This window comes from Neofelis nebulosa, chromosome 5 (assembly GCF_028018385.1).
Source record: "Neofelis nebulosa isolate mNeoNeb1 chromosome 5, mNeoNeb1.pri, whole genome shotgun sequence".
NCBI classification, from domain to species: domain Eukaryota; kingdom Metazoa; phylum Chordata; class Mammalia; order Carnivora; family Felidae; genus Neofelis; species Neofelis nebulosa.
In genome coordinates, this window is record NC_080786.1 from 130,460,757 (window position 1) to 130,487,979 (window position 27,223).

Sequence of the window (27,223 nt, forward strand, 5' to 3'; positions counted from 1 at the left end):
TGAAGTCTGTGGTTTTGCACATTTTACTTCTGTGTCTTTTTTTTTCAGTATTTATTTCACTTTTTGTTGTTGTTTTACACTGCCTTCAAAATTAATCTCCCCGAATTAATGAGTAATAGGGAACATTAACGAATCGAAGGAATCATGTTTTCTTTGCCTATGCTTTTCTCCTATCAAAATGACTTTTAAGTGTTTCCATATAGGATATTGTTTTCATTGCTAAGTGTTAGTTTATTTTATTTAGCTTTTTATTTTTTATTTTTTTTTAACGTTTATTTATTTTTTGAGAGAGAGAGAGACAGAGCATGAACGGGGGAGGGTCAGAGAGAGGGAGACACAGAATCTGAAGCGGGCTCCAGGCTCTGAGCTGTCAGCACAGAGCCCGACGCGGGGCTCGAACTCACGGACCGTGAGATCATGACCCGAGCCGAAGTCGGCCGCTCAACCGACTGAGCCACCCAGGCGCCCCTTATTTAGCTTTTTAAAAGGTAGTGTTAGACATAATGCCATCAAAAGTCTCATTTTATGTTTTCAGTTGAAAAAATATTTAGCTAGATGCTTTGTATGGAACTTGATATGAATGTTTCTCCAGGGTTCAGCAACATTTCATCTGTACTGAAGGAATAAGACAGGGAAACAAGTGCACTGATAATGTCAGTCTGCCAACAAACCATGTATGAGGTATCTGCTTCAGCAGATCTTTATTGTAATCTCCAGTCACTGGGGGCTCTTTTAATATTATTATAATGAGTAGAAAGCTGCTAAAACCACAGGGAATGTGGAGAATGATTCCTTTGCGCTGAGATTTTGTGTTAAATTTTTTGAATGTCAGGTTTCGATTTTCTGGGTGGCCTCCATTGAATCCTCTTCCTCAAGTCTGAGTTCATAAGCAAAGTGAAGCTTTGCTAATTGGAACCAGCTCTTTAATCTATGAACTTTGCCTTTAAATTTTTATATGATTTGATGGGTGCCTGGGTGGCTCCATCTGTTAGGCATCTGACTTTGACTCAGGTCATGATCTCTCGGTTCGTGAGTTTGAGCCCTGGTTTAGGTGAGCTCAAGTCCCGCTTCTGGTGAGCCCCACCTCTCTCTCTCTCTTTCTCCACTCCCTCTCTGCCTCTCATGAGTTTCTCTCTGTCTGTCCCTCACTCACTTCTGCCCTCTCTCTCTCTCAAAAAAAATTTTTTTTGTATTATTTAAGTAAATAGTAACTTATAGTTACTAATAGTAACTGTAATGGCAATAATTATATTAAATTATATTAATTATATTAAAATTATAATAGTAATTGTATATTATTTGAATAAATATATAGTGAATACCAAGTAATCCATTTTTGTTTTATCATACCTTTTCTGGTTGTTATTTTACTAATAATGACCAACAGAGGGCATAGAAGTACTATTGATGTGATGCTTCTAACAACTTGTTTTCATGGCATTCTGAAAAATGCCATTCTTAGAATAAGTATTGTTTTGGTTTTGAAATTAGAATCTAGCTAAAGGTCTAGTATCTCAAAGTGTTCTCCAACTCCTAGTGGTACACTACTGCCTTCACTAAATAAATATGGAGAACAGTTGTCAAAAGAAAGGAAAGGAAAGGAGAGGGAGAGGGAGGAGAGGGAGGAGGGGGGGAGAGGGAGGAGAGGGGGGAGAGGGAGAGAGAAAGGGAGGACAGGGAGGAGAGGGAAAGGGAGGAGAGGGAGAGAAGAGGGAGAGGAGAGGGAGAGAGAGAGGGAGAGGGAGAGGAGAGGGGAAAGGGGAAAGGGAGGGGGAAGGGGAAAGGGAAGGGGAAGGGGAAAGGAAAGAGGAAAGGGGAAGGGGAAGAGGAAAGGAAAGGGGAAAGGAAAGAAAGGAAAGGAGGCATACCTATATGCCGCACTTGGTAAACAAAACCAGTGGCCCAGTACATCTTATCCACTAACAATAGATATCTTCTAGCATAGTGTGAATAAAAACATATTAGAGATTTCATGTAAGTCAGTTTCAGGAAAACAAAATTGATTTTATTTATCCTAATTGTAGGTAAGCATTTTATAGCTTTTTTACTAAAACTAAATGTTATTATTGCCAAAACTATCATTTTATACTCAGAAGCAGAAGTCATTCAACAATTCTGAAGTTGCTTTTGAAAACTAATCTTTCTTTTTTTTTTTTAATTTTTTTTTTTTTTTTCAACATTTTATTTTTGGGACAGAGAGAGACAGAGCATGAACGGGGGAGGGGCAGAGAGAGAGGGAGACACAGAATCGGAAACAGGCTCCAGGCTCCGAGCCATCAGCCCAGAGCCTGACGCGGGGCTCGAACTCACGGACCGCAAGATCGTGACCTGGCTGAAGTCGGACGCTTAACCGACTGCGCCACCCAGGCGCCCCTGAAAACTAATCTTTCTATAATTATTAATGAATTAGTCATTATGGCTTTACTAGAGTGTTAAAGAGTAGTTTTTGTTTCTTTTTCTGGTGCCTTCCTGCATATATGATGTTTGTTTGGTCTTTGATCCTTGAAGCTGTTCTTTCTTTTTAGGAATGAAATTATTTATAAACATTAAAATAATTCAAACTATGCTAACTGAAAATTTATATCAATATCTTCCATTTGCATCAAATATTTTTAATCGTACTGTAAAGTCCCAACAAATTTTTTTTAGTGAAGCTCTCCTTGACCCCCAAATAAATTCCATCTGTGTTTATTCTGATAGACAAGAATATCATTGGGTCGGTTGGAAGACTTTCTCAACACTGAGGAGCTTCTTCCTCAAAATATTGAAACAAACTACATAGGAGGTCAGCATTTTCTCTGCCTTCAATATTTACTTGACTTCTGGGTTGAAGATAATTGGCTCTGAAATGCACCATTGTATTTATTTTTCTTCACAGATCATGCCATTGGTTTTACAAATGCTTCCTTCTCCTGGGATAAAACAGGGATTCCAGTACTTAAAAAGTAAGTCATAATTTGGGAAAAATTAAAAACAAAAAATATTTTAGCATTGAATTCTATAATGTTCCATATTTTTATTTCTTGGACTTTAAAAAAATGTTTAATGTTTACTCATTTTTGAAAGGCAGAGAGACAGAGCATAAGCAGGGGTGGGGCAGAGAGAGTGGGGGACACAGAATCTGAAGCAGACTCCAGGCTCTGAGCTGTCAGCACAGAGCCCGATGTGGGGCTCGAACTCATGAACTGTGAGATCATGACCTGCGCTGGAGTCGTCTGGTCAACCGACTGAGCCACCCAGGTGCCCCATATTTCTTGGAGTTTTTAAAGCAGAAGATGAATATATTGAAATTTACAAGGCTATTTTTTTAAATCTCTCACAATACCTTTCATTTTTATAGTTTTTTTTTCCCTCTCTTGCTTTCTATTCATTTCCTCTGTTTCCTCTGTAGCATTTGTTGTTCGTAGTTTGAAAGGTTGGGTATTCATAGAATAGTGTAGTCTCATATGAATAGAAGCAATTTCAAGGATGATGCTCTAATTTATCTAGGAATATACATTGAAAACTGTAACAAGAACTTCCTATATCAACTCTCTCCTTTTCTTATCATGCAGCTTGAACATAAAGATTCCAGAAGGAGCTTTAGTGGCTGTCATAGGGCAAGTTGGATCTGGAAAATCATCTGTGCTTTCTGCCATGCTTGGGGAAATGGAGAAACTTACAGGAGTTGTTCAAAGAAAGGTAGAGCCAACAATACATTAATTCTCTATCTCCTAGTGTAATAGGCCATAGCCAACACATGGTTAGTGTCCTAAGAATTTATCAAATCAAATTGAAGATGCAAGTATGTAATGGGCATTTCTAGTTTGTAACAAACATTTCAATTTCCACAAAAATTGATTAGCTATGGATGGCTTAGTAACAGCATTCTGTCCTCCAAATACTTTAGCAAATCATTTATGAATGCTTATGGTAATTGTTTGATGATATTAACTGAATTGCAACCAATTATAGAGAAACTAATGTGATTTATATTTTAATTTGATTTGCTTTCTAATTATCATCCATTGCAAAGTTCCCTACGTAATTGCAGCCACATTTCTAAGAAGTCTTGTAGTTGCTCATGGGTAGGATTTTTGACCTAGAAAAAAATCAGAAAAATAATAATATTAATAGTTTACTTTTAAATTTCAGCCCTTGGACTAGGGAGAGGACTACTCCAAGCCTTTTGTTCTATTCTTAAAGGTCAATAGGAATAAGAAGTCAACAGGTTCTTAATCAGCTGTTTCTTTTTTGAAACATTAGACTATCTAATGAGTTTTTCCTTAGGTTTAACTAGCTCTTGGATAAAATACTAACCTAATACTAACCTACACCTCACTTCTGATAAGATGGAGAAGTTCTATGGATGTGAGACCAGTTTCTTCACAGTTTTCTCTCTAGGAAGAATCAATTCCAACTCTTTTATTTTTCTTCATAATATGTATTTCCTCATATCCTTTTATCTTTCCTGATTCCAGCCCTCCAATGAATAGTTCTACATTTATTCTTCTCTCTCAGCATTACTGTTACTTATTTTAGGATCAACTATGATGTCTGGGACTTTTTCTGATACAATTATACTGTAATGAATACCCCTACTTTTTAACCTTAAGTATATTGTGTTTGTAGTCCTGTGCTCTTCATAACAATTGCAGTCAGCCTTTTGTTGAAGTTGAAGATGATTGTACTATATCCTAGGCCAATGAGTGTCCTTTAAAAATATTATGATTGTCATATTGACTTTATTTTCATTTAGTCTCTTCAGCTATTTTTACCAAGCAATTATTGCACACATACTGTGTTCTTGATACTTAGTATAAGCAAAATAAACACGAATATGACATACCCCTCTTTTTACAGAGTTCATAGTCCAGTGAGAGAGATACTAAAATTAATTATGACGAGTATTTAAATCAGACATAAACAAATGGATCAAAGTATAAAGAACAACAGATTCTGCCTTGAAGAGTTAGAAAAATTATAGAGAGGAGGTAGCCTTTTATTTGATCTTGAAAAATAATTAGGAATTAATCAAGATAACAACAATATCAATTTTGGGTTTCATCTAATGCTTTAATGTGCAAAGACTTAGCCTGGTTCTTGGCAGAGTCAGATAGCTCCCTGTGAATTTTAATGGTTATTGTTATCTTTACTATGATTGTTGAGACTCTCATGGTAAGATTTAAAGATTATTTCTGATACCTTTGAGGGTTTGAAATTAAGAAAATGTTCATGGTTATGCAAGAAACCATAACAATGCTGTTCCTAATTATAAAGCTGAGAGAAAACCCTTTGTTTAAATTAAGCTAAGCTTGTGGAAGAGAGCAGATATTGTCTGTCAGTATAGTTGGCCACTTTGTCCTTCAGAAAGTTCTTTGGTCTGGAGCAGTGGCAGGACATGAGGTGTCATATATGAATTATTTCCCAAAACTTTTTTAATACTATATTTATAACTGTCATTCTTATTATCTCTGATTTAGTAATAATAATCATAACAATAGACGTGACACTTTGTGTTTACAAGGGGCTTTTGTGTTTTATCTTTCTGTTCCTCAAGGTTTCACATGAGAATTTTTTGAGGAATATCATGTTACAATGTTCAACCTCTGGTCTCCTGGTTCTCAGTATCAAAGGTTCACACCAGGCACTATTTATTCAGAGTATTCAGTGTTCGGTGTTGTTTGATGGAACATTACAGATTTGGAAGACCATTTTTGAATTAGCAAATCTTCTATTGTGGTTTTATTATTAAGAATAAAATGAAACAAAAACCCATTTTCATTTGTGTATAAAATTAAAATAATAGTATAAAAATTAAAGGAAAAGCTTACATCTCTGTGAAAATGGATCAACTCTTCTGTAGTTCCAGTTATACCAGCACATCGAGTCTATACCTCTCAATGTAGTATTTAGTTTCTGTTTTATATTTTGTGCCATTTTTTGCTGTTCTTCAGCCTTTTTCTCCTGTGTTTTTCATCCTCTTTCCCCTTATCTTGCCGAATACATAGCAAGTGTTCAAAATCTTTATCACTTGAGAATTGATTTAATATTATTCTAATTAAAGGTTATTCAAGAGCAATCACCTTTGTGTTCAAGATCAAGTTGGATCAGAATTACATTGTTTTGGATCAAAAGCCACTCCATGTCTTACATGCTTAAAAAAGAAGAATTAAAGTTAATCTTGGATCTTTAAAGTACCTGATAGAAATCAAAATGTTAATAGTTATATACATACGCATAAGTTCATAGGTCAAAAAGTACGTTCAGTGTTTTGCATTATTGTACAGCACATAGCAGTCAAAATAAATTCTTTAAAATCAATGTTTGGATAGAGTCCATGGGGTAGATTGAAAGGTAAGTCTCTAGTTCAAATACTGTGGGTCCTTTCTAAGAAAAGAAGGGTTAGTTAAAAGGATATTTTATGCAGCAGACTGTCATATATTCAGGAATCATTTTGAGATATAAAATCTTCAAAAAATAAACTTAGGAACAGTGAGTATGTGGAAGACACAGATGTGCCACCCAGAGCCCCCTTCTAGGAAGGGCTTGCCTCCCAGCTGTGGGAATACATATAGCAAGCCAGCTCATTCAGGGTTGGCCTGGCTAAGGCCCCACTCCTGAAGGTCAGGCCAATTTAGCCTAACACAGAACAACTCTGATGGATAATACTCCTCTATGTCTCTCTGGGGGATTGGTCAAAACCTTGTGGGATTGGTATCACAGTGTGACTTTTCCATCTACCCAATCCTCCTACCCTGTTTTCTTCCACAAGCATTGATCCCAAGTGAGCAACCTGTACTTCAGGCTTAGTGTTATGGGCCAAACCTCCTGCCCCCAAATAGATATTTGGAAGTCCTAATCCCAAGAATGTGACTGTATTTGGAGAGAGGGTCTTTAAAGAGGCAATTAAATTAAAATAAGGTCAGTAGGGTGGGCCCTATTCCAATATGACTGATGTTCTTACAAGAAGAAATTAAGACACACATACTCACATGGAGAGAAGGCCATGTGAAAACTCAAGAAGGGAATCATCTACAAGCTAGAGATTTAGGCCTCAGGAGAAATCTTGCTGACAGCTTGTCAGACTTTTAGCCTCCAGAATTGTGAGAAAAGAAATTTCTGTTGTTTAAGCAACTTAGTCTGTGGTACCTTATAATGGCTGCTGGAGCTAATACACTCAGCCTCTACTTCCAGAAAACTCCACCAAAGACAGATAACTTTGATAGAAACTACAGAGAAAGTAAATAAAAAAAGCACAAAAGTAACTCATTTGAAAGGGCCTATAATAAACATATATAAAATTAAAATGCAAATAGGATGTATTTATATTTAAGAAATAACCTAGTTCTGTAAAAATTCAGTTTAAAGTTAAAAGAAAACAAAACCATGGACTAAATATGTTTATGTTCCTTTAATGTGGTACATGCAATGTTTTTTCTTTTCCCTTGTTAGGAGTGTTTCTTTTATTTCTTTCCTTTTTAGGGTTCCGTGGCTTATGTTGCCCAGCAGGCCTGGATTCAGAATTGCATTTTACAAGAAAACATTCTCTTTGGCTCCACCATGCAGAAGCAATTTTATGAGCAAGTATTGGAAGCCTGTGCTCTCCTTCCTGATTTGGAGCAGTTACCAAATGGAGATCAAACTGAGATTGGAGAAAGAGTAAGGAAAATATAATTCATCACATGCAGGAATAGAATTCCATTCAGCCATGCTAATAAAATATTTATCGTCTTTTTTCTGAAGTCTTAAAGAGCTCTATACAACTATAATTTTTAAAAATCATTACAGAATTTCTATGAAAGAGATGGCGATATTAAGGACAAATAATTATCTATAATTGACTATTTGGAAAACAGATTTAAAATCAGCAGGGAATGCTGTCGTTAGTGTCCACATGGGGGAACGAAAGCCTACCAAATGGATCATCAACACTTTGTTTTTAGCTGCTCCCATAATGCTGTTCACTGTCTAATGAGTGAATGATGTTTTGTGTTTTTCCTGTATCTCTTGTGCGCAAAGTCAAGCCTAGGACAGTAGCAACAGAGCACCAGTCTCCAGCGGTGGCACGGAGGCCAGGTTCTAAAAAGACTCAGACGATGCTGTCGTTAACGTGCCTTCTCCGTGTTTGCTCATTGTTGCTTAAGAGGATCTTGCTTCCCATATTCTTTGTTCTATTTTATTTTCATTGCATTAATGAATAGTCATTACTCTGCCCAGTGTTTTGGAGTTTAAACAAAACAAAACAAGAGAGCATGAGCCAGAGTATGAACCCTGAGAGATTATCTCTGACCCGTGACTAAAATCTCCATTAATTAAACATGAATGCAAAAGCAGCCTCTGCCTGTGATTCATGTGTGCTGTGAAGATGGGTAAATGATCTTTACCAAGTGCTTTGAATTTCTGAAAAGAGAGTCAGCATAGTGTTGTTAGGCGTTTGTACCCCTGGCCCCAAGTTGTTTAATAGTGCTGTTATATAAATTGATAAATAAAATAGTTAGAGAGCAAAAAGATAGAAAGTAGAAATATTTAAAATCTAGAATGAGGCAAAATTTACCTTTTAACGAGACTTATGTTGGCTTTGTTCATAGCCTGTTACTTTGCAGATGTATTTTCTCAAGTTATTAAATAGACTTCATTTTTTTTCCACCACATCTGTGTTGTCGTTTTTTTGTTTTTTGTTTTTTGTTTTTTGTTTTTGGTGTCTTTGCTATCCCTTGGCAAAATGACACCATAGCTAAAATGATGCAGAAATGTGACTTCTTCAAACTTGTTAATACATACTGAATATTATGCTGATAAAGCCAAACTCTAACAATATGAAATGTTGACGGTATGTAAGTAAAAAGAATTTAAAGAGGAAGAAAATGCAAAATGTGAAGTATATATTAAATATAGGCATAAATGTCATCACCATATATAACTTACACTTTTTGTAATTAGATGTCTCCCAATCTGATGATATGCTTTAAAATAAACATGTAATTGACTATTTCAAAAGGAAATCTGTTTACAGCTGTTTATGAGACAACTAAGATAATGGATATAGAATTTTATTCATTTTTATTCATCTTTTCCTTTGGCATTCTTCAATTGACGACAAATATTTTTAAATCTATTATATGCCTTTTTTCTGCTATGGGATACATAATGGTGAGCAAGGGAACTGTCCCCCTACCTTTAAGAGATTTGCAATCCAGTGTATCTCTGCCAATGATATTATCAGCTGTCCTTATTAATATTTATTAATCACCTAGTGTCAGACACAATCTATGTGCTGGGAGTGTAAGGATAAACTAGATCATAGGCTTGTGAGGGAGACTGATGTGGGTATTGCCATTTCTGGCAATGGGATGAGTAAACTGAGCATCGCAAGACAAGAATGGAAGGAACGAATCACTTTACTTGGAACAGTGGGTGGAAGATTGCTTTGGAAAAAGACTTCTTAGAGTGACTAGGTTTTGAATTAAAAGGGAGGATATGGGCTCTAAGTAGAATGAACAGCTTGGGCCAGTCTGGCTGGCAGGCCACCTTCAGGTGAGGACAGTATCAGGAGAATGGTTGAAAGATGAGTTAACACCAGAACGTAATTATTGTAGATTTATACTAAGGAATTTGTTGTTGCTCCTGGATGATGGCAAATGAGATGTGGGCATCCCAGGTTTTTAAACAAAGTGATGACATAATCACAGGATATGCAATGATAAGGCAGAGGATGAATTAGAAGAGTGATTGGGGATAATAGCTAATGTTGATTGTGTCTGTACTTGGTGTTGGATTTGTTGTAAACTTGTAAGTTTTTTAAATTTTTTACAAATATCTTTTGTTTTTTTGTAATTTATTTATTGTAAATATCTTATTAAATGCTCATGACAAACCCATGAGTTGGGGGCTGTTATAATCACACACACACACACACACACACACATACACACACACAGACACACACACTCACACACACATATTATATTATTTTATATATATTTTTGCATGCCTGTCCCCCCTGCTAAACTGTGACCTCCTCATGATAGAGGCTCAGTTTCATTATCTTTGAATCCCAAGTGTTATCTAGCACCCAGAAAATGATTATACAAAGGAGGTATTTGTTGAATAGGCACAAGATGAGAAAGGCAAAAAAGCAATGGCATTTTACAATTAGAGGTAACTGGCTAAGTTCTGTGCTGCAAGGAAAGCTTTTAAGCCAGATCTGTAAACACTAAATATAAAATAAATCAAGTAAATTGGGCCTGGCCCCATAATTCTCTATACAGGGCTGTACATGTCGACTTTAATTCTCACATGGAATGATGGATATTCCTTATTTCTTGCTTCTTAGAGTTGTACTTTTGCCAACAAGACTTGTAGTAATCTTTCTACAGAACAAAATAGGATATGATGATTACTGCTTTAGTAATTTAGCTATTATTCTCAATTTTCTATGTGTCAATTTAAAAATGATCACTGGTGTCAGTATATGGTTAGCAGCCAAAAATCTTATTTAATATGTCAGAGGCATGACTTTTCAGAGTTAGGGGATTGGAAATTCTTTTCTCCTTAATTGTTAGTATCTACTTTTGAGAGTAAGCAATTAAGAGAAAGCAGATATATCTGTTAATTTGCACAAGTTAGTAGCACTTGGAAATAGCAGATGGGGGCTAGGCCTTTGTATTTTGGAATAAAGAAAGGTTTGAGGGTTAATCTTGAATTGTCATCTGTCCATGCTGCAGAAGAGAAATTGGATGTCACTCTATGTGCTTTGAGATTTACCCATTTTTGGTCATGGTTTTTCTCCTGCTCCATTTTCAGGGTGTGAATATAAGTGGGGGCCAGAAGCATCGAGTGAGTCTGGCCAGAGCTGTGTATAGCGGGGCTGACATCTACCTCCTGGATGATCCCTTTTCTGCAGTTGATGTCCATATTGGAAAGCAACTTTTTGAAAAAGTGATTGGGTCCTCGGGTATTTTGAAAAACAAGGTAGCCATAGTGTCATTTATGCTTTGAGAGGATAAAGGGAAGATAATCTGCATCACAGTGTGCCTAAAATTCCAGTAGTTTGTTCATTTGTTGAAGCAAAGTAGTGAAATTTTACGTGAAAAGGGGTATTACATTAATCTTTTTACAGACAAATTTTCATGAATATTTTTTAAAGTTTTATTTACAAGTTTACTGTGACAACAATTTATGTGATTGTTACCTTATAGACTGATACCACACTCTAAAGGGGATTTGTATGTCAAAATGAGTTGTTTTCAGTTTATTTGATTTTTTTGAAAAATGGTATTTTCATACATAGCAATTTCATAGAAAGTATTATTTTACTGACTATTAATTTGTTACTTAAAATTATGGTATTTTTAATATAGCAATAACAATTCAGTTCTCTTGTGAAGGGGCCAAGAAGAAGGGTATTAATATTTACTGAGTGCATTCCAGGTCTGACATTAAATTAGTTCATTTAGTTTTTAAACCAAGTCTCTGAATAGGTATTAACATTATTCCTGTTTTACCTCTGAAGTAATTTGTAGTTCAGAATAGTTTGATATAGGTTGCTTACCTTAAGAAGAGCAGAGATTTTAATAACATTTAGAATTGTTGAATTATTATGTTATGAACCAGAAACTAACATAATATTGTGTGTCAACTGTACTTTATTCTTTAATTTTTTAAAAATTGTAAATGTTTATTTGAGAGAGAGAGAGAGAGAGAGAGAGAGAGAGAGAGAGAGAGAGAGATGGAGTGCGAGCTAGGGAAGGGACAGAGAAAGGTGGGGGACAGAGGGTCCGAAGGGGGGCTCTGTACGGACACCAGAGAGGCTGATGCGAGGCTCACATTCACAAACCTTGAGATCATGACCTGAGCCAAAGGCGATGCTTAACAAACTGAGCCACCCAGGTGCCCTCAACTGTACTTTAATTAAAAAAAAAAAAAAGAACAGATTTTAAAAAGTCTGTCTGACCACAAAGCCATACTCATTCCTTTATAATATGCATTTATGGATTTGTTAATATAAGCACTCTGGAAACATTAAGTAAATGTGTAAAATGCTAAAGTATATATCTAAGTAAATAATAGATAAATACCTTACTTATCAAAATTAACCCAAGATGAAAACTTCTGGTTCAATCCTATGTGTGTGTGTATAGTGTGTGTGGAAAGATTTAAAAATAAATAACATGAATTATGACTGTAATCAAACACTTTATTGTAATCCTACAGGGCCTTTAAAAAACTAAGCCATGGATGACAGATACGAAATTTTTAAATTTGTTATGAAATTGATTCATTTTTAATGAATGAAGAATCCCTGAACCAATGGGTTAAAAACGTTTGCAGTCCAGGGCGCCTGGGTGGCTCAGTTGGTTAAGCGTCCGACTTTGGCTCAGGTCATGATCTTAGGGTTCGTGGGTTTGAGCCCCGTGTTGGGCTTTGTGCTGACAGCTCAGAACCTGGAACCTGCTTCGGATTCTGTGTCTCCCTCTCTCTCTGGCCCTCTCCCCCTCGTTTTCTGTCTGTCTCTCTCTTTCTCAAAAATAAATAAACATTTTGCAGTCCTTTTTTTTGGTCTAGCAGCATATAATCATTCATTGTGAAATATATAAATGCTGCCTTAAACTGATACCAACCAACAATTACACTCTTAAATAGTAAAAAAAAGAAAGAAAGAAAGAAAGAAAGAAAGAAAGAAAGAAAGAAAGAAAGAAAAAGTAAGAAAGACTACAGCTTTCTTTAAAATAGATTATTTTTGGGGCGCCTGGGTGGCTCAGTCGGTCAAGCGTCCGACTTCGGCTCAGGTCATGATCTCACGGTCCGTGAGTTCGAGCCCTGCGTTGGGCTCTGTGCTGACAGCTCAGAGCCTGGAGCCTGCTTCAGATTCTGTGTCTCCCTCTCTCTCTGACCCTCCCCCGTTCATGCTCTGTCTGTCTCTGTCTCAAAAATAAATAAACGTTAAAAAAATTAAAAAAATAAAAATAAAAAAAATAAAATAGATTATTTTTGCCATTTTTTACTATAATGCAAGAAATAAAACACTCTGTTTTTCAGACTCGTGTTTTAGTGACACACAACCTCACACTTCTACCACAGATGGATTTGATTGTTGTAATGGAGAGTGGCAGAGTTGCACAAATGGGAACATACCAGGAGCTGCTGTCTAAAACCAGAAACCTCACACATTTGCTTCAGGCCTTCAGTGAACAAGAAAAAGGTGAGACACAATGAAAAATAAGCCTAAGATGTAGCTTGCCTACCCATTCTGAAAGTTCATTAATTGTGTGATTTCTTACAATGCATTTTTCTTTATTCATCCTGCTTAAGTCAGGAATTGGGCACCTTCCTTTCTCTAGAAAGGAAACAAATACATTGGAACACATCAGCTAAAAATTAACCTCATTTATGATTTTTAAGCAAAATGTCATGCCCCAAGATCTGTTTGTTCATCTATGAAATGAGAGATTAGATGATTTATAAGCTCTACTGCAGGTCTAGAATATAATGGGTCTAAACATTCTACTTTCTTTTAAATTAAGAACAGGGAGCATAAATCTATGTCAAGTAAATAATAAATATTTTAAATGTATAGTTGCATGTTGAGGGAGAGAAAAAAAAAGAAGGGAAATGATATTTGTCTACCTTTTATTATGAATTAACAATTGAGTTTACTAGTTTTTCTTACTATACTCCTAGCATTTTAACTTAAGATTCATAAATGTTTATGTAAATAAAGTGGTTTGATCTTTACCTAATTAAGGCACAGGGATGTTTGAAATCAAGCATTCGAGGGGTCCATTATTTCCCATCTCTGAAAGTTTAATGCACATCATCTTTTTCTAGCTAGATGGTTTCTTATGTAGACCACTATGATCATTGTCCTGTAACTTCCCAGAATACTACTGAAAAATTACTATAAAATCAGTTAACTATTTCATAATTTTGGGGTAACAGAAGAAATATTGAGCTATGCTTTGTATTTTCTATATGAACTGGGTAGCCACTAATTCACTTTACATTGTGCCTAATTATAAACGTCATAAAAATGTGTAACCAGTTTATAACAAGATCAGTGCAATTTATTATTTGAATGTTGTGAAATTAAAAAACAAAGCAATTTTGCTGATGTGTTTCCTTTTTGGACCGCAGCAAATACCGATTAGTTATGCACCACTGTTTTTCTATACCTCGTCTTTATTCTTTCTCAAATTCAAATATTCTATTTGCAGGTGCATTCTGAAATATCTGATGCATCATCAGATGGCTGTGGTCATTCTTAATAAAAGAAGTACCTCCTATTCTCTTAATGGCTAGCGATTTTGGAAATGATCTCTTACTTGGTCAGGCTCAGTAATAATTTATATTTAGTATATGTATAGGAAAGAGATGTCTGTGAATGTCTCCAGGACTAGAATGAGAATGTGGTCTGTCATTTTTTTTTCTTTTCTCAGCACTTAGGTAGTCTCATGCAAGGGAGATTACAGGTACTCAGTAGCTGTTAAGCAGGCAAATCTGCCGGAAGTATGTCTCTTCAGGAATTAATGGGATGATTTAGAATGCTATGAACCAGTGTATTTTTCATGTGGCCATTTATTTTAAAGGCCACATGAAATATAAGTTATATTATTTTGGAAAATAGAGCTCTAAAAGCAGACAATAACTTCAATGTTCCATATTTAATTCACCATAAAATATGAACAGTGTGTCTTTTGAAAGTTGTGGAATTTGCTCTTGTTTAAAACTCCATTTTTGGAAACAAAAATCATGCCCTTTCTGTATTTCTGTATACCTTCTTAAGTATATGAATCCTCTATGGTAACAAGTGAAAACAGTATTATTCTTGAAGCAGGGCTGACATTAATAGATGTCACTGCCTTACCACCAGAAATGTGCCAGAGTTAGAAAAATGTAAATTGAACTTTTTTTTTCTTAATGACTGCAGTGTTGTGTCTTCTCTGTTAAAATTCAGGAAGGTGATGAATAGAGTTATTTTTTGCATTAAAAATATAATACATTTTAAAATGAATATTTCTAGGACTTTGATTTTTTGGATGCTGAATAAAAATGTAAAATGAAGGCTTTTTAAAAGCAGTCATCAAATTCCTTTACCCATGATGATACTAGATGTTAGATAGATATTTGTAAAAGGTCAGCTATGTATAGTGCAATTTCCTTAGGGGCCACACAGGGCAAGGCAAAAGTAGTTATTGATGACATAAAACACCCCACTAAACAATAGCTTCAAACCAGGTTACATTCAGTGTCAAGTTCTTGCAGTGCTGCCCTTAGACATGGGCCAATGTGACCCAGTACTATGCTCCATGCTTTAGAGAGTCCCTGTTTCAGACTTTCCTAGCTGGTTCTCTGACCAAGAGCCCAAGGGATTATTGTGCCCATGAAGGGTCCCCTTCTGATATTCTACCTTTTTTATTGTTTGTATTTTTAAACATTTTTTTTAAATTTTATTTATTTATTTTTGAGAGACAGAGAGAGTGTGCAGGGGAGGGGAAGAGGGAGAGAGGAAGAAAGAAAATCCCAACAGGCTCTACACCACCAACATGGAGCCTGATGCGGGGCTCAAACCCATGAACCATGAGATCATGACCCAAGCTGAAATCAAGAGTTGGATGCTCAAATGACTGAACCAGCCAGGTGACCCCTCATCTTCTACTTTTTTTTCTACTGTTCTGGGTATTTGGGGTTCCAGAATTCTCTGTTGAGATGACATAAACGTGCTCCTCAGTTCTGCCCTCCCAAAGGCAGGCTGATCTACTGGCATTTGCCACTCTTTGGCTTGAGGAATTTTTTTTTCTTTCTTGGAAGGGTTAGGGTGAGTACAGCCTAGACATGTAGCCTGAAGTGTCTGTCCACAGACATGGTTCAGGATGGGGCCAGGGTAGGAGAGAAGGGGACAGGAACCTTGACTGAGGCCATGTCACCCAGAACTTCCATGTTTTCCAGAGGAACTCTTAGGGTTCCAATTACTCTCACATGGACCTTGCCTTGAATATGGTTGGGGAGGTGGATTGCTAAGGATAAGCAATAGAACATATTTGTGAGTCTGTTAGTTCAATCTGTAACTATTAAATAATTAGCAATATGGCATGTGGGGCCTTCATTTATACTCTTGCCCTGGTTCCCACCAATGTGAGATGCAGCCTTGTCCCTGTGGGGCATTTCTTTTTTTAATTTGCATAAGTAGTAGGGAAAACCCAAACTATATCTGAGAGCATTTTTGTTGGGATTTAGAGGAAAAAGATTGTCTGGACAGGTAGTAAAATTTAAGAGGTATGATCCTTAGTTTGAAAATACCCTGTGATCTGTCATTTATTTAACTTACCTTCTTTGATCTTGAGTCTGTTCAAGAATTCTTTTAAAAAGAACACAGTCCTTCCATTTTAAAATTTGTGTTAACTTATATGACACCAGAGTGGGAGTAAATGTCAGCACAACCTGGTGGAAACAACACTGGGCCAGTTTTAGGTGCCCCAAGCACCTAACTAGGTGAATCTTCATAAATATGACTTAACTCTTCTGGTTCTTCCCATTTATGAAACATGGGACTTGAACTAGATCCACTTTTCCCAGTGGCTGATGTGGAATTGAACAGTACAGGTTTTTATCACTCCTTTGCCCTCAAAACTGCTTATGACTCAGCTGCTTTTTCTCCTTTTCTTATCATCCTCAATCTTGCTATTGGGGTTGAGGACAGATAACTTAAAAAAAGTAGTTTTACAGTATGATCTGGGTTTGGATACATCAGACCTTTAAGAATCCACCCAGCTCTGAAAAGTCTATAAATCTCACCTTTTGGAAATATTATTAGAGAATCAATCAGAAGTAAAAAGAAAGGTCAATGAAGAAAGATATGAGGACTAATGATAAATTTACATGGAATCTCATGTCTCAGAGAGATACTTGATGTAAGTCAGATTCTTCCATTAAGGGCTATTTGATATTTATTTCTAGAAATAAGAAAACAGAATTCATATAAGATGTAGAAATTCCCAACTTCAGTTTCTGTCTTTTAAAAATGAGAAGTCTGAAATTCAAGGAGTTTAGGTATCATACTGTAAAAAAAGACAAAACCCAGCCAAGTTCTGAGATGTTTCCCTTCAGATTCAGGTTCAGATAACTCGAACCTCTCAGTGTTGTAGTTCTAGATGCGACACTTGTTTCTGTGACTTGCTTAACTTCTCTGTGCCTCAGTCTTTTTATCCCCAAGATAAAGGGATAATTATACTATCTTCCTCACAGGGATACTCTTGAGAATTAAGGGAAAAAAAAAAAAAATATATATATATATATATATGATTTAGAATAGTGCCTGCCACATAGGAAGTTAGTATTAGTGATATTAGTAAGAAGATGACAGAGGTTTGGGGGACTTACCATTGTGTTTCATCAATAATCTTCACAATAATCACAATTTTCTGTAAGACTTCATTAAATTACATTTTTCCTTTAAAGACTAGAGTCATATTCCTCTTGGGCAAATAACTAGCCCTTCTGCGGAAGATCCAAAACAAGTTAGAACTCTAATGTCCAAAAAAATAATTTCTGTGGACTTATTCATTATGAAATCTCAGTTTTTATGAAGATATTACAAGATATTTCAGGCAAAGGGGAAATTATGGGGCAAATGAAAGGACTCCCTATATTCCTGTGGATCCAGAACACAAAAATTTCTTCAACTGGTATAATCTTTCACCAAATTTCTCACTATTTAATGCATTGTTTGCTTATATGTATATAAAAGCACTCACCATCTTCCTCTCCAGCTCATGCTTTAAAGCGAGTCAGTGTAATCAACTCCAGAACTATACTGAAAGACCAAATCTTGGAGCAAAATGATAGGTGAGTATTAGGATGATACCAAGCTCACTGGGATTATGGACTAATTACAATTTTTTTAAACATTTAAAATGCATCCTTTATAAAGGATCTACACATTATAATGGCTACAAAAGTACTTAGTGGTTTCCAAATTTTGAACTATAGGTTAGATGGATGTGTCTCAGTTTTTAAGTGAGATGGATGTGACTTAGTTTGGGGAAGATAATGCTCATTAGACTCTCAGTAACTTCTAGACAAATTCTAGTAGAAGAGTTGTGTGTGTGTGTGTGCACTAAAAATATCTCCAACCTATAGCATTCATATGCACTGCTGATGTAAATGGGAAAATAAGCTTGAGACATGAAAATTCTACAATGGACTGGGATGATTATCAGGCCAGGATATGTAACCTAGAAATACAGACTTGGTGTAGGAACTGAAGAATCTGTTTGCTAAGACAAAAGGAAGGAAAGAAGGAAGGAAGAAAGAGAGGGAGAAAAGTGGGGAAGGAGGTATGAAGGGAAACAGGGAAGGAGGAAGTGAAAGAAGGATGGGAGAAAGTGAGAGAGAAAGAAAAATAATACAACGTTGACCCTGATTGGATTTTGTTATATTACACTTCTTTTTTTGTAAGTTTCCAAAATGAGCAGTAATTGAAGCTTATTATCCTAATCTGTTATTTGCTCCAAATTTCCCCACAGCAGTTGCAAATAGGAGCCTGAAAGAAGAAAAAGAAATAATAGGAATAAAAAGATTAAAAAGTCGGTGCCAGAATTATAAGGAGCGGTCACTCAGCAAGATTGCTAAAATGGAGAATTGGAATGGATTATAGGGAAGCAAGCACTTTGGGATCCAGTAGCTTAGAAATTTGTAGATTTGACTTTCAATTAAAAAAATGGACCTTAAAATAAATGGAATTTATTTATTTATTTTGAAAAGCGTGGATATCCCTAAGGATGTGTGGATGATGTGAACATTACAGGTTTGAGTTTTGCCTCCGTGACAGATTCAGCTGACTCAATAGATCAACTAAATCATTCTCCCAGATATTATGGCTTGCTCACCCAACCTCTGTAGGTCTTGTTCCAATGTTACCTTATGAATGAAGACTTTAGGTTTAGTCACCCTATTTTAACATAATACTTCCTCCCCTTTCCTGGCTTAATTTTTTTCCCCATAATTCTTATTAATTTTCAGTATACTGGAAAACTTACTTACTTTTATTTTGTCTTTCATTTCTAGGTTTTAAGCTGTAGGACAGCAGAAATTTTTGTCTATTTGTTCATTGCTTTATTGCCATCTAAACAAGTTTCAACTAAACCTTGAGTAGCATATAAGCTGATGTTCAATAAATATTTTGTTGGATGGATGAATAAGTAACTGAAGTCTGAAAGAACAGTGATTTTAATCCATCATTTGTTCTATGTTATTTTTTTGAGCATTATAACAATAGCTTTCATTTAAATGAGTGCCAGTTTTTAAGCATCCCTAAGAGAAGCAAATCCAGGAGCACTGAACCAGACTTTGAAATTTATGTGCTGTAGGATCTACACATCTCTGATCATTAGGAGAATTTTCACCTGTGTGTAGTTTCACTGGCAGCCAAATTGTAACTTGTTTAAAAGCTTAAAACTTAAAAATCTATAAGGATTGTTGTAAACTTAATCATACCCTTCTGTCTATAATAAATCAATTTCTCTTATTTATAAAATCACTGTCAGTCATAATATCTAAATTGAACCCCTCATAGTTTTTGTGAGTCACCTTTGGGAAATTTCTACTTAAAATAAGAATCCCAACCCCCATAAAAATACACTTACAGAATTGATTTCTAAACATTTCTCAAGTTGTGGAGACCCAAACTGAAGCCAGCATTCTGAAACTTCCTTCTCCAGTAATGAGTACATTGAGAAGATGGCCTCAACTCCAGTATGTCATATTCTTATCAACACAGCCCGCTATCAAGCTTCCTTTTTCATGACTGTGATAAAAATGTCATTGAAGGTCCATAAATTCCCCCATGCTAATCTTTTCTTGTTTGTCACCATAGTAATTAAATCATTTTTTATTTTGTGTTTGAGAGACCAGAGGCCTATTTTAATTTTCCCAAAATATGTGCATGTTTGGCTACTGCCTATGTATTTCCTAGTTTATTATTTTCTGTGCTACTTCCCATTCTTGCTTTCATTTTTTTTTATCTGCTTTACTATTTGGTAAGATAATATTACATGGAGAAAATTTCCTGACTTTTCAACCTAATTTTCTATTTTTAAGAATTACCCAAATTTCCATTAGTGCAGCATTAAGATAGACTAGGGGTTGGAAGATACACAGAGGCAGGAACTATACAACAGCAAGAAACTCTCTACAATGGAATGTACAGAGAGAGAATACAGTGAGTCTTCTTCATGGAAGAATTCATGGGGATAATGGCTAATTGCCCATCGGGAGGTAGGTGAAAAGGAAGGGAGTTGGACTAAATAATGTCTGAGAATCCCTCCCCCCGCTGAAATTTAAGGCTTAGAATCATTTTCTGATGTTAATTCAGATTTCTAATAGGGACTAAAATAATTTGAACTGTCTCCACATTTTTTTTCACTTTTTGGTTTACAGTTACCTGGTATATATTAATTATTTTTTTTTAAATATTCCTTAATATCTTCCACAAATAAATTAAATTAGGAGTGTTATTTCAGTACCTAGACTGCCCCCTTTCTGTCTTTCATGTCAGACTCTTTTCATCACTTTAATCCTCCCATGCACATTCCAGACTTTGCAACTGCATGCTCAGTTCAAGAATAATGGTTTCAGTATGTTAATTCTATATCTTTTATACAAAAATATGCAGACGGGTATTGTGCCAACTTTCCTGAGGGTTTCTGAAGGACAACACGAAACTCATTTTTAAAACTTCTCTACCAGCAAAATAATTTGCTCTTTTAAAATTCAGATAGAATCTGTTATTCACAACAAAGTGCCCCGAACTAAGTGCAGTATTTTGTGGAAAAAGAATAAATAACATTGTAGTCTGGAAAAGCAATACCCTCCTGTATAGTGTCCAATAAATTCTTGGTCTTTGTTAGTTGTGTCTAATTACGATGCTTTAATTCCCTTTTAACAGTTGGGTTTCACAGCATTTTATATCCAGCTACATTAAGAATTAATTTTTTGGCTTGATACCAATGCCAAATTTGCTTATCCAAACAGAAGCCATGCCAAGGCCTTGAAAGATGATGACAGTAATTAACCCAAATCATATACCAGGAGTTGTTCCAATGAAAGTGTCTGTTAAATAGTGTATCTTTTCCTGATGGTGAAGCTGATTGTACGGAGGCCATGTATTGCAACGTCCCACAGAATGTTTCTTGACACTAGAGCCAGAGACAGAAAGGGAAAAGCCACCAGACTGATCAAATAAAGTTTTTCTTATTCTGGTAAATAACATGGGAAATGGGGAGAAATGAGGGCACATAACTCAGTTCAGTATTTCTAGAGGTCAGTTCAATATTAGATAAATGACCTAGAACTTGGCATACTTCACGCTTCTATGTCCCTACAAGGGACAATGAGAGATAGGTAAAAAGCATGACCATTGCAGCAAAAAAGTAGGAAAAAACTGCAGCCCTCTAACTACTGATTTTGTTATGTAAATCTTAATATAGTAAAGTGATAAAAATATATCATCATAATATAAAATATAATGCTGTTATAGAATAATATTTTAGGTTCATTATATACTGAGCTACAAAGACCATGTATAAAATGGTTTAAAAATTAAAAATCTGTTTTAGAACAACATTTGTATTGTGATACTACACACATGTAGGGAAAAGACTGGTAATATTCACAAGCACTTCAGCACCGAATGTCTCTGGAGCATAGGATTATGAATGTTCCTTCTCTTGCTTCTCTCCCTCCTCTGTTTTCCCTCCTCCTTTGCCATTACTTTTCTTCATGCTGTTAGACATTTTCCAAATGTTTCTCCAATAATACAGTTCTAGAGGAATTGACACGCACTTGGTGATTGGTTAGAAATGTGCCAAGATTGAGACAGAGGAAGTATTTGTAGCTCTTTACAAAGCCAAGGAAAGCTTTAAAGAAGGTAGGAAAATAACTGATTCAATTTAGGGTGGTGTAGAGATAAACAAGCAATGAGATGAATTGGATGTCGAATAAGCATTTTACTGTATAGATCTGGAGCTCAGGGAAGAAGTATGGACTAGAACAATCAATCTGAGAGTCACCCACAAGGAAGAAAGTTTTTGAAACTGTGGGAGTGAATGAGATTTCTCAGGAGAGTGTGGAACATACAAAGGCAATACAGCTGGCCCTTGAACAATGTGAGGGGTTGGGGGCACCGACTCCCCATGCCGTTGAAAATCTGAGTGTAACTTTTGACTCTGCAAAAGCTTAAGTACTAATAACCTACTGTTGCTGGGAAGCCTTGCTGATAGCAAACAGTCAATTAACACATATTTTGTGTGTATTAACTGAGTCCCAGGCAAACCTATTATTTCTCTCTATTCCCTTCGATATGCAGCCTGTACTCCATGATTACCATCTCATCCAAACAATGGCAATAATGTGAAGTCTCAGGCTTTGCTTTCTTTCCATAAACCTTCATGTTAGAACTCACATGTCAGTGCTCATCACACTTGCTTCAAAAGATCATACAGCTGTATAAATTGGTTCCACCGTGAATTAACACCTTTCCTCCACCTGGGCTCTTAATAGTGCCTAGAAATTCTTCCATGACTCTCAGAAGGGGCCCCACATCTTACTTGATGGGGAAAGTAAGGGCAGACAGGAAAGTCAGTCACCAGATCTCTACATTTATCTGCATCTCTACACAGCCTTTTATAGTTCTCTCCTACAACAAACAAAGGAAATTCTTTATTAATATCCAAGAATAGCCAGATGATCTGAATTCCATTCTGTCCCATTTACTCAAAACACTTATTTTTTGTTTATTTATTTTGAGAGAGACAGAGAGAGAAAGACAATGTGAGCGAGGAAAGGGCAGAGAGGGACGGAGGGAGAGGGAGAGAGGGAGAGAGAGGGAGAGGGAGAGAGAGAGAGAGAGAGAGAGAGGGAGAGAGAGAGAGAATCCCAAGCAGGCTCTATAGTCCGCATGGAGGCTGACACAGGACTCCATCTCATGAACAGTGAGATCACAACCTGAGCTGAAAGCAACAGTTGGATATGTTGTGTGTATTATGTACTGTATTCTTACAATAAGATAAGCTAGAGAAAAAAAAATATTGAGTAAATCAAAAAGAAAAGAGAATACATTTACAGTACTGTATGTATATTTATTGAAAAAAATCTACATATAACTGTACCTGTGCACTTCTAGCCTGTGTGGTTCAAGGGTAGACTGTAATGACTAGATCTGAACCTAAGGAAAAATGAACATTAAATGGAAGACAGAGAAAGAAACCCAAAGAGAAACAAATGGGAGGTGGGGCAGAGAGGAGTGAGAAAATACAAATGCATGGTGGTAGGGAAGTAAAAGGAAATGTCCCTTAAACAAGGGAGTGGTCAGTGGTGATGAATGTCATAGAGAGTTAAAGTGAAATAATTTTTAAAATATTCCATGGATACAACAATAAGTATTTTACTTATTTCATTAAGATGTTGTTGATGGAAACGCTTTCAGCCAGGTGCCAGGTAGTTCAAAAAGGAAAGGTGACTTGGCAGAAAAACATTTAGCTATAAAAAAGTCATGAAGTAGGATAGTAAGTGAAGAGGGATATGGCATTGAGAGTAGAATCATTTTAGTGGTGATGGTATTGGTTTTAAGATAAGAAGAATGTGAGATACCTGTGTGGTTCATTCAGTTATGTGTCCGACTTCGGCTCAGGTCGTCTGGCTTTGTGCTGACAGCTCAGAGTCTGGACCCTACTTTGGATTCTGTGTCTCCTTCTCTCTCTGCCTCTCTCTCTCTCTCTCTCTCAAAAATAAGTAAACATTAAAATAATTTTAAAAAGATAAGAATATGTTATTCTCTATAGACTGATGGGAAGGAGTCAGGAGAAGGGAAGATTAGAAAATGAAGATTAGAAGATTGTGAACAATTCTGGGTTTCTTAGATTTGCCCTAAGATGAAAATCCCTTGGATCATTTATTTGAAAGGCAAGTTTCTAGAGGGGAAATCTTATAATCTGTATTTTTAACAAGCACCATCAAGTGACTCATTGATAAGAAAGTGTGGAAACACTATAATTAATAAATGTGTTTTATAGCACCTGGCTGGCTCAGTTGGTTAAGCATCCAAATGTTGCTTTCAGCTCAGGTTGTGATCTCACTGTTCATGAGATGGAGCCCTGTGTCAGGCTCCATGCTGACTATAGAGCCTGCTTGGGATTCTCATTCTCCCTCTCTCTCCCTCTCTCCCTCTCCCTCTCTCCCTCTCCCTCCGTCCCTCTCTGCCCTTTCCTCACTCACATTGTCTTTCTCTCTCTGTCTCTCTCAAAATAAATAAACATTAAAAAATAAAAGTGTTTTGAGTAAATGGAACAGAATGGAATTCAGATCATCTGGCTATTCTTGGATATTAATAAAGAATTTCCTTTGTTTGCTGTAGGAGAGAACTATAAAAGGCTGTGTAGAGATGCAGATAAGTGTAGAGATCTGGTGACTGACTTTCCTGTCTGCCCTTACTTTCTCCATCAAGTAAGATGTGGGGCCCCTTCTGAGAGTCATGGAAGAATTTCTAGGCACTATTAAGAGCCCAGGTGGAGGAAAGGTGTTAATTCACGGTGGAACCAATTTATACAGCTGTATGATCTTTTGAAGCAAGTGTGATGAGCACTGACATGTGAGTTCTAACATGAAGGTTTAATGGAAAGAAAGCAAAGCCTGAGACTTCACATTATTGCCATCGTTTGGATGAGATGGCAATCATGGACTACAGGCTGCATATCAAAGGGGATAGAGAGAAATAATAGGTTTGCATGGGACTGAGAGTTTCCTGGAATGTGGGACAGTTAATGCTAAAACTAAGAATATCTGGGGAAGCCAGAATCATTAGTCATCCTAGAGAGCAAGGATGGTAGAAAGTTGGATTCAGGATCTGGAAGTCTAGATGGAATAAAAACCAAATGTAGTGAGAATAATTTAATGTACAATTTGGAATAGAAAAGGTTATGGCCAGAGATTGAAATGTTTAGAGTTGAGTTTTCCAAGGTGTGTTAGTTCCAGGTTATAAGATTCATGACTTAAGGACCTGACAACTGATGGTCAAAGTAGAATGCAGATGAAGGACCCTAAATATATGATGGCTCTGAAGTTGAAAAGAGATTGAGTTTAATGAGCTGTCTCTGTAAGCTATGACATCACTCAGGATGGTGGCAGAACAAAGTGGGACGGTGAGCCTGATGCCATTTTTGATAGGCCAGGAAGCAAGTAGATGAGAAGACATAGATTATGGTACAGACAGGTGGCATTAGCTTAAATAATCTAGGGATTTAGCTCAAACTTGAAGGATAATTATCTGTAGAAGAAGGAAAAAATCAGACTTATTCTCCTAACTTTAAAATATATGGGATATCAGAGAATGAACTCTCCATTTGAAGAGATTAAAGGAACAATGCTATATCATCAAGGCAGAGGAATATGCAGCAAAGCAGTTGAGAATGTATAATTTAAAAAAAATGCTTGGTCAATCTAAAACTTACAAAATGTACACTGTCTTGCTTTATCAGGCCCTCATTGGATCAAGGAAAACAATTCTCAATGAAAAAGGAAAAGATCCCTATTGGTGGGGTAAGCACCAGAATGAATATTATTATTTGTTATTAATATATATTAATATATATGATTATATTGCATTATTAATAAATATATATTTGTCATTGAATTTGAGGAGGTTTGTTATATAATAATTCAAAGAACATACATTAAATGGAACTATTGGATATATGGTGTTGTTTAATTAGGATTACATGCTACTTAGCGATATATATTCTTGTTTACTAATGATAGTAACTAATATTATTTGAATATTTATTTTTAAGTGCTCCGGACTGTGCCAGCACTTTAGATATAACTTATAAGGTGGCTACTATTACTATTCCAAGTTAGAGATGAGTACTCTGAGAGATACAGAAGTTAGTAACTTGACTAAGATCACATGCCTCCAGAAATGTCAAGTAGGATTTAAATCTACCTTGTCTCACTTTTAAGTACAGTAACCTAATTTTGTATCAACTTTGCTTTTAGGTGAAGTTCTCAATCATTCTGAAGTACCTCCAAGCCTTTGGCTGGCTCTGGGTGTGGCTGAGTGTGGCCAGTTATGTAGGGCAGAATTTGGTAGGCATTGGGCAGAATCTATGGCTGAGTGCCTGGGCAAAAGAAGCAAAACACATGAATGAGTTCACAGAATGGAAGCAAATAAGAAGCAATAAACTTAATATCTATGGATTATTGGGATTAATGCAAGGTAAAAAAAAACAAAACAAAAAAACAGCTGCTTCTCTTTTCTCTTTCTGTCCTATTCTAATGCAAGCATATGGCATCATTTTATTTCACATAAAATCTGTGCCATAATTTGCATATATTTTAGAATAATTTAAATGCGTATGTTTTTAATTCACCGTATTTGAGAAAGTAAACCAAAACTTATGTGTGTCAGCTACATGGCCCACACTAAATAATGTGTTTGTCTCATTTAGTCTTGACAAAACATTATTTATAAAGGTGTTATTATCCCTATTTTACCGCTGAGGAAACTGAGACTCATCTGCTAAGTCATTCAGGACTCAAAAGTCTTGATTACATGGCTACTCACTATATGTGTTTAAACTAATTTATTAATTCATTTAACATACATTCTAATGAAGGGACTCCTTAAACTTGGGCATGCTACTTAGATAATATGTGTAAAGCTTATAGAAAATTGCTGAGCATAAGTGTTGGCCGTTACTTAACACTATACAGAATGAATACTGTGCACGAAATCCTACGGATAGAAAGTTTCAGAGCCAGGATTTGAATTCATGTCTACCTGATTCCCCAAACTTAACCACTAAATTAACATTTCCAAAAGAGTTTTACATGAAACAATAGAGAGGCTCCACAAATATAGGATTCTGTCCTCTAATAGGTCTGCAAAACTGAGAACTGTATTTTTCTGTGCATCTGAAATCTTTTTTCTTTCCTTTTGCTAAAAAGTTTGAGATATTCTTCAATAAACTGACCCATTTAATTATATTTAAATCAATGTTTCTCAAATCCATTTGACCATAGGGAAAAATTATTTTCTTGTGTTGTCCATCAACATCTTGAGCAACTTGTTTTCCACAGAATACATTTTGGAAAACTCTATACTATTATATGCTCCATTCCAAGTGAAAAGTATAATGTAACAAAATCCAGAAAGAAAAAAAACAGTCTTTCAAAAAACTTCTTAATAGTTCTG

The 27,223-nt window shown here is 36.0% G+C and overlaps 1 protein-coding gene across 7 annotated transcripts in view; it reads left to right on the forward strand.

Annotated features, from left to right (window-relative positions):
* The window catches only part of LOC131512701 (multidrug resistance-associated protein 1-like), an 88,260-nt gene that overhangs the window by 36,861 nt on the left and 24,176 nt on the right, over positions 1–27,223 (forward strand). For 6 of the 7 annotated variants that reach the window (XM_058731746.1, XM_058731753.1, XM_058731747.1 and 3 more), the window contains 9 exons: positions 2,701–2,785; positions 2,879–2,945; positions 3,555–3,681; positions 7,465–7,641; positions 10,786–10,953; positions 13,021–13,183; positions 17,748–17,823; positions 25,509–25,569; positions 26,026–26,245. In XM_058731746.1, the coding sequence (XP_058587729.1) occupies positions 2,701–2,785; positions 2,879–2,945; positions 3,555–3,681; positions 7,465–7,641; positions 10,786–10,953; positions 13,021–13,183; positions 17,748–17,823; positions 25,509–25,569; positions 26,026–26,245 (1,144 nt within the window). The remainder of the gene's footprint in view (positions 1–2,700; positions 2,786–2,878; positions 2,946–3,554; positions 3,682–7,464; positions 7,642–10,785; positions 10,954–13,020; positions 13,184–17,747; positions 17,824–25,508; positions 25,570–26,025; positions 26,246–27,223) is intronic. The other variant, XM_058731752.1, reaches the window with a different exon arrangement.